Genomic DNA, 11,417 nt, shown 5'->3' on the forward strand with positions numbered 1-11,417 from the left:
GCATGACAGAAATGAAACGGAGAAGCACTGAGCTAATGTGTAAGTACCATATTGCTAATCAAAATCAGAAACTTAAACTAACTATAAACACTTTATTAAAACTGTGAATGACCAGAAACAAATATCTAGATATTTGCCAAATAATAGCATAAACAACATTTGCAATTTATTATCTTTAACCCAATCAATGTGAAGCTAGCCCTCTGCAGTTTACCGGCCTGTTACGTTTCAAATGTAATTTAGATAAAAGAGTAGCCCTGCATTAATTCTTTCAGTCATTCATCTTCTACAGCTTAATGCTTTTCAGGGTCACGTGAACTGCCAATCACAGCAGTCGTCGGGTAGATTCACCAGTCCATCACAGCACAGCATTTAAAGGCAAAGACTATTATACCCCTACTTGTTTCCTCAACTGCAAAAAAATTAATAAAATATAGACTGCAATCAATGCATATTAGACAAACATGAGCCCTTTATAGAGCTCCCTCTATGGGTCAGTCATCCAGTGTGATTGCATCCCTCTATGGGTCAGTCATCCAGTGTGTGCATCAACAACTACTTATACACCATGTAGATTGCGAGAGTATTTGTTGGGGTTGCTGGGCAAAGTGTCATGCACAGGAAACATATCAGGAAGCAGTACCAGCCCAGTTACAGTAAACGCTGAATTTCTATTGGCTGAAGCTTAAAGCACATACATAGATGCAGAAAGGAAATGCAGTCTGTGTAATTCAGGGGGGGGGGGGGGGGGGGGATTTACCACAGTCCATCATGTTCTGCTACAGTAATCAGCATTAACTAACAGACCTCAGAGTCTCAGAGAGAGAGATTTGATGGTTAGTAAAAAAAAAAAAAAAACAACCCAAAAAAAAAAAAAAAATCAGTACACAATAGTGATGGAAAGACAACATGAATTATAGAAGTTCAAGGAAAGTGTTGCCATGGAAACACAGATTTGTCAAAGGGTTATGTGCGGCTGTTTCTTGAGCAACAAAATGTTGTTGTGGTTTGACTATAACTATACTTTTTCTATTATTTATTACAATTTATTATTATTGATGTATTTTGGTATTTTGTATGTTTACTGTATAGCCTGATTGTTGATTGACTGAAATTGTAAGTCACTGGATAAAAGTGTCCGCTAAATGTATTGTAATGTAATGAAATATATACACATATATATACACACACACATATATATATATATACACATATATATATACATATATATATATATATACACAGTATATAGTTACAGTATATATGTGCGTCTAGACTAGAAAGAATCAAGATATAATATATAACACACATGTCAAACTCCTGTCCAGAGGACAACTTCTGGTGAGTTTATCAATGTCAAGCCACTTAGCATGATGTGAAATAATAAATATATTTAAATATATATATTTTAAAAATTTGGATCTGTCTAAAACCGTCTAAAATAGCCCGGACCCCCACAGATCTGTAGAGTGAGGTGCAGAAGGGAAGCACACAGGGATGCGATGACAGAATGACGATCTCGGTGATTTATACACTCATATTCCAAGTACACCGTAAACCCAGTCTCCAGGAAGAGACAGTAACATCGCACCTCATGGCTTTGCTTCGCCTTGAATGGAATTCGGCTGATCTTCAAATCAAACACTTGACACAAAAACGACAGTTTTAGTAAAAGAGAAGTTCGTTAAAAATGCAACAGCTTGTTCTCCCTCCTCCCGCCGTCTGCGGCCATCATTCAGAGCTTTTAACCACTCTGACGGTGCACATCCAGGGCAAGCCCTGGTTCTTCACTCTACTGGGGATTTTCCCCACTCCTGGTTGCCATGGTGATAGAACCACATTCTAGAGTGGAACTGCCTCCGGATTATGTACGGCCTAATCCAGGATTTTTCTGGACCCTTTTCACCTTACATGGATGCACAGTCAGGGTCCACCCACTTTATGATGGTCACAACAAAAAGGATCAAGAATAAATATATATTTTTTACATTCATATTTTTATACTCAATGTGAACTGGACATGACAGTATGTTCATATATATATACCAAGTAATCTAGAAAAGGACAATGGGTGTTAGTGGGCTCTGCATTAGCACTGCATTAGCACTGCATTTAGCTGTGGCCCAGGAGTTTATAAAAAAACATCTAATGGAAAAAGTATAATCACCCAGAGATAAGCCGCTGTTTATATTTAAAAACGAGGGAGACACTGCCAGTTCCTGCAAAAGGATATAAAAAGGACCAAGGGTGCCCACACTTTTTTGGCTCGGGGGCTACTCCAGGCTAACCTGATCTACCAATATTGAAAAAAATATTTGCTGACATAGAATGAATATACTTTGTATACATGTTTGGGTACTGATTAGATGCGGAATATTCTGTGGCCCAATATGATTAAATTCTTATAGTATATGGTCACTATTACACTATTCTATATATATATATAAAACAAATGTACTGGGATACTAAGACATGACCATGTGGAACACCAACCTTTGACGAAGTCATTTGTAAAATGTTTTCTTATTCTATGTTTTTTTCTTACTTTTTCTAGACTTATTTCTCATCATTACTCATTCTGTCTCACCCTCTGTCTTCCTGTCACAAAATATATTTATTAGTTATATTTATACTTAAGGCAAAATTGCAGAAGATACTCCTCTGAGCTGCGACGCTCCAGAAATGCTTACAGACAAACATGAGAGGAATGTAGCATTCCATTTGTCTGTTTCCATTTTTCCTGCTGTATTTGTGGTTTCTGAGAGTAGATTAACTTTGAAAACAAATGTACCGTCAGGGAATAAAACCTTTTTTTATTAATCTCCCTGCGTTACATAAAAAAAGCTTACTGTTGGACAACAAAAGCACCAAAGAGCACCACTTCCCGGCAATAATTCAATTCTGCTCAAGAACACCAAAACACTAAAAAGTGGGGATGTGTGCAAAAGACTACAGTCTCAGCACTAAGTAATACTTGCTGACCTTGATAGTCTGCAGGATACAGGACAGCCTTGATTCTCTTATACCTTCAGCCCCAGCTAAAGGGTTTATAATATAGGAATCTTAAATGTTCTACGTGCTGACTATATCTGAGTCCACTACAGCCACAGGAAGGGTTTAATCAGTCTTGCAGGGAAAAAAAACAACCTTGTCAGGATCTGCATTCTGTCTTTCAGTCAGTGCTGCCCACACATTCCAAAGACAGCAGCCACTCGGACAGTGAGTACTGCAGCAGTGAGGCAGTCACACATCACAGGTACAGTAACAGTATAGGCATGGGAAACGGTTATAAAGAAATGATTCGCCAACATCGTCATTCACTTTCATTGTTTGTTTTTTTTTTCCCGTAACAGCGGACATTTAGTTTTATCGCGTTCCTGCTGCGAGATTAACGACTAAATATAACAGTAGAACTGTAATCTTAGATACAGTGGCCGGATTACGATACGCTGCATTATGATAATGTCATTTTCAATTGTCTGCTATAATCTCCCAAACAAAGACAAAACGTAATATGTGGAGATGAAACATTTGGAAAATAAGGAGGTTAAAACATTTTTTACGACATCATCGCACTAGAGAAGCCACAAAACAGCTTCCTTCAGTGTGAGTTAGAGCAGTTTAACAAGTTCCTTGACTGTAGTCAAGGAAACTGTTTCTGCAATGACGGGTTTGTTTTTTTCAAAAAGAGTGGACCTACAATAAGAACTGCAAAGGAAAGACAAAAACAAATTGCGAACAGCACATACGGTATGTAGTTTAATATTGTGACAGCTCATTGATTACTGATAAACAGTGTATGCAGTTATAATGAGTACTTTGTATTTTTAGGTTTGAAAACTGTATTTACTATGTGCAACAGATTCATTTGAAAGGGCCGTGTGAATTTTCCTCAAATCTGCATATAACAATTATGCAGATTTTATGACCAAAGCTGGGTTGCAAATACATTATGGCTTATTTAAATGCTGTACAGTGAGATTCACTTAGCTCTGTCCACACCTGGTCAAAGACTCTTGGCTAATAGTTCATCAAGAAGAACAATACTTCAATCAATGTTTAACATGTTGCTAAGAGACCACTTTTCCTTGTTACTGAAATGTCTACAGATATCAAATGAGACTGAAATTACAAATAAAAAGTAGTTTGATAGCGATGTTGTGTTTTTGGTTTATTTTGTGCTGCCTTTATAATTCAACTTTTTTTAGGGTTTTTTTTCACTTGATATTAGGGTGTCAAACATGCGGCTCACAGGCCAAAATCGGGTCGCTAGGTGCTTCAATCTGGCCTGCTTGATAAATATTGAAAGTAAAAAGTGCCCAAACACCTCATGCCCATGATGTTTTCTCAAATTATATTTTAATAAATATTAATATTTTGTAATAATTATGTAATTCTTTGTATCAAAACAAAGGGAAGAACATGGACGTATTGTTATTTACAGTTAAATTAAAGTTATGTTATGACCGTAGTGGTCCGGCCCACTTGACACCCCTGGTCTATATGGTTGATCACAAAAATACACAGACCAATTTTATTTTAAAAATATTTATCTGTGAATATTTTAGTCGGAATATATACTCTGCTAGTAATTAAAAAGTATTGTATAGTGTTTATCCAACCAATCAGAGATTTGTTTTCTGTACCTATTATGAAAAATAAGAAGCCAAGAGACATCGAGCCTTGTGGTTTTTTGAAGCACTACTAGCTGTTAGCTAACTGTGTAGCTTTGGAAAAGTGCACACACTGTGAGGGCAGTACAAGTAGATAAGGGGTGAGCAGCGTTTTCTGTAGGGCGAGACAACAGAGAGGGCAAACAGAAGCAGGGAGAGGAAGTAAAAGTTCTACTAATAGAATGTCGGAGAGAAAGAGATCGCAATCGCACGATCACTGGAAGAGAGACTCGAAGTTCTGCAGTTTTGTTGCACCTGTGATGAAGGTGAGTGGATCTGGCAGGACTGCACTGCAGTGACTGAGCAAGTCCAAGGAAGGACAAAACAGAGAGACAGAGAAAAAGAGAGAGAGAGAGTTCAGGAGCAGGAGTAATTCATTATCTGAGCACTGGAAGCAGAATTCTCTGTGTCATTTATTAGATAGGAAGGAGCCGGGATGAATTCTAATGCTAGAATAAATCAACAGGGAAATATGTAAAGCCAGTCTGTAGTGATAAGAATCGAATAGAACAATGTTTGTCATTTCGCAAAAAACTGTTGGTGTAGTCAAGGGGAAATAAACAAATACAGAATTCAGTTGTTTTGTTTTGATCAAATATGTGCCGCAGACATATTTCATATATAAACAGATTTTGTTTTTAATGTATGTAAAAAAAAGCTTAGAAAACTTTCCTGTTATTTTCATGGGGCCCAAGATTCCTAGCAGGTCTTTGATGATTTTGTTAATTCTCTCATCACTGTCAATGAGTAAACAAATTACTAAAATCCCAACACTCAACCACATGGGAGACTTTTGATGAAAAGCGAGAATCATTATTTTTACCTTCTAGGGCTATAGTTAAATCAAACTTAAATTAATTTTTAAAAAGTATTGTAATACTAGAACGTGACCATGTGGCACACCAGGCTTCAGTATTCCACTTCTATGTTGCTGCAAAAACAACCGCAGGACTATATTTATATTATCGTATTTCAATTACTCAATGTTGTCAGTAGAGAAAACTGAACTCTACCGTATGCGTTTCACATCACACACGCTAAATCGTACATCGAGGCATGAGCAAATTTGTTCCTGAAGACGAGTGAACCGTCTGTTATTAAACAGTACAAACGCTCACCGACACGACATGGCAGGTTGTGCTGATTCAATCTTCAGCCCCTAAAGTCATCGTATCACATGATGACAAAGATGAATTGCCCGGACAACATTCACATCATTTCTGGTAACTGGTAATGATATGCATGGATATGCTCAGTATTTCCAGATGCCATTTTTTATCTCATTGCCCTGAGTTTTTCCTGCACTGTATTGACCCTTGAACTATACAACAATTCAGATCCGGTTCATCCCATATGACCACATATAATTACAGACGTTTGCTGCTTAAAACGGCTTAGAAAAAAAGTATGTCATGTTGCTGTTTTTTAAACTTTTGAAAAAAAAGAAAGAAAGAAGAAGAAGAAGATAAAGTGCTACTGTTCTATTGCATTAATTTCCCTTTACGGTACTACAATAAAAATGCAACAAACGCATCACACAGTGAGAGGGATGAGGACATTTCTCAATGGTCGCTCATCTTGTTTTATTCGCACATGCACTCCACTATTAGTGATTTTAAATGTGTTTGTTGTCACCTATTAATAAAAAATGCAACACTTTCTGTGGTTGTGATAAAATAGCAGCTAGCGGAGGAATTAACATTAACATATTGGTGTACAAGAGCGGTAGGAAACTATACTAAGTATGTTGACAGGAAGCTGCGAGTAGACGGCTATGTTATATTCATTTCAGAATAAAAGATTTAAATAACATGGCTTTCAATTGCAGTGGGTCGATATTATCGGCCTGATATTAGCATAATTTGTAATATCATTTTATTAATCTATATTGATAATCAGGGGATTGTAAGCAGAATGCTGGTGCCAGCAACTCATACAGTGGTTTGTGAGTCATCACCTTAGCGAGAAGACGGCACTTAACTTACTTAACCACCAGGGCCACCACTGCCCCGCTATATCGGTATCGATTGATATCGGAATCGGAAATTAAGTTTTCGGACAATATCGGCATATCGGCAAAAGGTCAATATCAAACAACCCTAGCTGTGACCCTTAAAAAATTGAACCATGGGCCACAATTGGTCCCCGGGCCGGACATTGGACATGCATGGTTCACAAAAAAGGCTGAAAATGTTAAAAGACATTTGAGAACTATTTCAAACACTTAAGGTGATGGTACAGGTTTACCATGAATCCATTCTGGTTGAAATTTAAGTGACAAAAACATATGTTTAGGTAGAAAATTAAATTGCAATAATAAGGGTTTTTAACTTTAAGGAGACTTGACCTCAAAAAGAACAAACCTAGGCTCATTCCATAACCACAAAACTGCTGACATAACAGCTGTGGGGCCGATTTGTTGGAGTTCCTGACATCAAAACCTGCAGAGAAGCCTCAGAAAAAAAAAAAAAAAGAAGTACCACACGTAATAATGCAGCAAAAGTGCATTAAAGTGAAAATCTCCAGCTCTGCTGCAGATGAAGGTATTAGCGTCTGAGCTCGGGGTCACCGCGTGATCCCATTTGCATCTAACACTGCCATCAAACAGATGCAACATCTGAGGCACCGTCATCAGAAATCAGTTCCTGGTCGTGTTGGAATTATAGAACATCCACATTGTGTTTTAGTGAGTTACAACAACATCGGGTTTCACAGCGTGTGCTGCCGAGGCCGGGCCCTCTGATCCTCACTCCACACCACTAACACTCGGTTAATTGTTTTGTAGCAAGCGTCGGTGATAAAGCAGCGACGTGACAGCGATGCCCTCAGGGTGCTTTGTGGACAATCAACGAAATTGAATCTATTAATCACTTTTATTGTGTGTGTGTGTGTGTGTGCGCGAGTTGAGGCCAAGGCAGAAAACAAATAATCCCATGTGATAATCTGCCCTGCTGTGGGGTCATAATTACAGCTCTGATAGTGCACGGGGAAAGAGAATACACAACATTACTACGTCTATGCAAGTACTTAGTTCTGTAATATTCTGACCCCAGGCGACAGGAAGGTTGTGGTAAAAGCTCTGCCGAATCACTATGCGCACTAACGATGTGGTGAACCATTATAAAATGGGACATGGTGAAAGGTGTTTCTACAAAGGAGTGGTAAAAGAAAACTCCATCAACGGTGTCAAATGGAGTGACCGTCACTTAATGTGTCCTTCAATGTAAATAACAATAAAAATCATCCTGTTCTGCGACTACCTCAAAAGTCAGTCTCAGTTTGGATGAATTGAACGTTGTTATTGTTTACTATTTCTAATGTTATGTATATTAGTCTTAATTGAAGAAATATTCTGCATTTTTTTATTTGATTTAGTCAATTATGCTATGTAATATATTATATATATTCAACACTAGCGATGGCTCGATACAACGTTTTTATGCCCAATACTGCAACTCGGAGTATCTGCTGATACCGGCAGCAATCCGATACCTTCTTTTCTCATCCAGCTAGCCACGGGCTGTCGTTCATGAGGCGATAGTTCGCCTGTTTTTCGACATGTCACGCAAAGTTAAGTTGAGCATTTGGGCTTAGGTATCGGATCAGACGGGCCATAGATGTTTTTTATGTTCGATCCTAAAATGTTGCGCAATATCCGACCGATACCAACCCTAAGGATTGGATCGAGCTATCTCTAAATTCTACTACACGCCCTCAAAAGAAAAGATCTGATATTGTGTTACTGTGTAACTTTCCAATGATTTTTATCATTCATAATTTCATTCGTAAATAACAGAGTAAATCCTCATATGATTGGACACTTATTTTATTGGTATTGTTTTGGTTCTGCTGCCTATTTCAGCACTGAGGAGTGACTACAAGTACAACACCTGAAATCACTAGGGGCGTAAAAGTTACACTGTCTGCAGTCTGATATATGATATCTGATTGGTCTGATAGTATAATCCATTTTAAAGCAATAGAATAATGTCTGTGTATTTCTTCATCTTGTCTTTCAAATGACATCAGAGAATTGCAAAGGAAATCAATGCGGAAATATTTAATGAGTTTTTTTTGTTTTTTTTAACACTCCCGGTGTTAAACTGATGGGTTGCAGTTTCACCTGGGGTCCCCAGACTTGTAATAAAAAAATCTGTATTTCAGGAAACGGTAATATGACTAGTCACAAAAAAAAAAAAACTGCTGATCAAACTGAAGAAAACAATCGGCAAAAATGTCTGCGATCAAACATCCCGTAACCCAGTCATGATCTCATGATCCAAACTACAGCCACGCAATTTCCATATAATCTGTATCGCAATAGAACATAGTAGCCTTGTCAAACAGACTATTGACCCCACACTTGGGAAATTCTTGTGTTAACAGCAGATCTGCTGCTACAGGCAGTATCAGGCAGAACAGTACCTGTTCTCTGCTTCTGAGGTCATGGGCGTGCTAACCGCTACACCAGTGTTCCCCAAACTTCTTTTCTTGGGACCCATATTTTAAAAGTTACAAACCTTTGCGACCCAAGTCAATAGACATTATTCGTAAACTCCTGGAAAACATGATGCGAGACGACCCCCCAAAAAATCTCTTGCGACCCGTCTGGGGGTCGCAACCCAGTCTTTGGGAAACAATGCGCTACACTATGGAACTACAAGGTCTCCCTGACCGGGAATCAAATCCCAGCCACGGTGGAGAGCGTGCCGAATGATAGCCACTATAGCACCAGATTAAAGTCTGATGCTCCACCGACTGAGCTATCCAGTGCTAACACGGTTGTATAGTCTTTAGCTAAGAAAAAGATGTTGCCTACAGGACAAAATCAAACATGCAACGTACATTTGCATATATTGGACCTCCTGCTTTAATTAAAGATTACCATTAAACACAGTGCTTTCCTGCAGGCTAGTAATTGGTGTCCACTACTGCTGTTCAAGCGCTGCAGAGATCGCTTTAAATCAGTTGTCTACGGTCTGTTCATTTCGTAGCATATCGCTCATCTATACCTTCATGGCATTGAAAAGGCTAAACCAGACATGACCAAACTACGGCCCGGGGGGCCAGATACCGCCCGCAGCGCTTTGTAATCCGGCCCGCCACCACTGGTATAAGATATGCTTAAGCCTGACGTCAAGAATGGTAGCCCCAAAAAGTTTGCCCACTGTTGGGTTGACCTCTTTTTCCTTCCTTCGTCCATCACTTAAAACTGGTCCAACCTCGAACATCAACACAGACTTCTGTCCAAAAACCCCGCTTTGTAATAACATCACGTACTGTAACTGCAGTTTTACTACACAAAACCACAGCCTGAGATCTCTGTGTGTGTGATGAGAATAGAGACAGACCCAGAGCAAACTCCGTGCACACACACACGCGCACACACACACACACAGCAAAGAGTAGCAGTGCACCAGAGAGTCATCTGCGTAGGTTCGTCTGCAGGGACACAGCGCCGTGTTCGTTTTACTACACGGTACAAAGCCGGATGACAACGACGTCAACGGACAATGTTGGACCGTTAACAATGAGCGGGGACGTGATCTGAGGGAGGGTGGAGAGTGAAGTGTTGTTGTGCTTTCGTGTGGCGTTATGACTGACAGCGGAGCGGTGGCACTGATCATGGAACGGTCGTGATGTTTTTGTGGCGTCGGGGGGGAATCTTCATCATCATTTTTGGGTTGTGAAGACAGCAAAAGAAAGCACCGGCAGATGAGACTGACAACAAAGTGGTCTTTGAAGACTCTTCAAGGACTCTTCTGCAGTCCCTTAAAAAACAGTCCCTTCTTCTTCTTCTTCTTTTTCAGCACGTAGCCGCTGCGCCACTGTAATGATGTTGGTGATGATGACAGTGATGAAGATGTGAAAGAATGGAAGTTCGGGGGGGTGGAATTAATGACTGGTACACATGAATGTTGAAGGAATGAGGCGGTGCAAAGAGGTGCGTGACTTCCTAGCGAGTTTCCCCCTGTACCTTGCGCTTGCGTTCAGCCCGCTCCCGGGAACGCCTCCTTCTCTCTTTGGCTTTCTCCAGAGCCTTCAGGTCGGGCTGCTCCATCTCCACTCTCGCCTTTTTAAGGGAAGCTGCAGCGTGAGCCATGGCTGCCCTTGTCCTGTTTCCACTTGAAGAGAAGTGAAAGCTTCAAGAGGAAGCTTTTATAGAAGTCCTTTCAGGACACCGACGGGCCGAGGAGCTCCACGGGAAGAACGATCCAAAAGAGTGTGCAGCGAGTTTATGCACGAGGAAAAAATAAAAGGTCCTTCATTGGAAACAGAGCAGGAAGAGGACAGAGGCAGTTGTGATGTCCTCTAGTCCTTCCGACTCTCCGGCTTTCCTCACCCATGCAGGGAGCGCGAGCGTGTGCTGCATCTGAGACGCAGGAATGGAAGGACAGGAGGGGTGGGCCGGTGCACGCCACTGAGAGGTGAGCTACAAGACTAACAGGGAGGCAGAGAGGGACCCCCCCCCCCCCCCCCCTCCCCCTCTGTTACTGCTCAGGCTGCAGAGGTGGTAGCTGAGCTGATAAACACATGGATAAAAAACAAACGTGGGAAGCCTCTGAACAGGAACCCCCAAAATAAAAGACAGCTGTAAGAAAAAAAAAGGAGGAATCAGGATGTGTCTGAGGAGGAGATAAATATAGGAAAATAAAAAGGTAACTCATCTACAAATACTGCCCGTGTTGACAGGACTTATGTGGTCTTACTGTGGTCTCACAGTCTTACTGTGTGCCTCAGATA

General features: G+C 40.2%; 1 protein-coding gene across 1 annotated transcript in view; it reads right to left on the reverse strand.

Annotated features, from left to right (window-relative positions):
* ank2b (ankyrin 2b, neuronal) overlaps positions 1 to 10,921 on the reverse strand; it is a 94,445-nt gene extending 83,524 nt beyond the window's left edge. The window contains exon 1 of the mRNA XM_025057200.1: positions 10,651 to 10,921. Coding sequence (XP_024912968.1) covers positions 10,651 to 10,776 — 126 coding nt within the window. The 5' untranslated portion in view covers positions 10,777 to 10,921. The remainder of the gene's footprint in view (positions 1 to 10,650) is intronic.
* Between the last annotated feature and the right edge of the window lie 496 nt (positions 10,922 to 11,417).

Source organism: Cynoglossus semilaevis, chromosome 1, assembly GCF_000523025.1.
Source record: "Cynoglossus semilaevis isolate Cse_v1.0 chromosome 1, Cse_v1.0, whole genome shotgun sequence".
NCBI lineage: Eukaryota > Metazoa > Chordata > Actinopteri > Pleuronectiformes > Cynoglossidae > Cynoglossus > Cynoglossus semilaevis.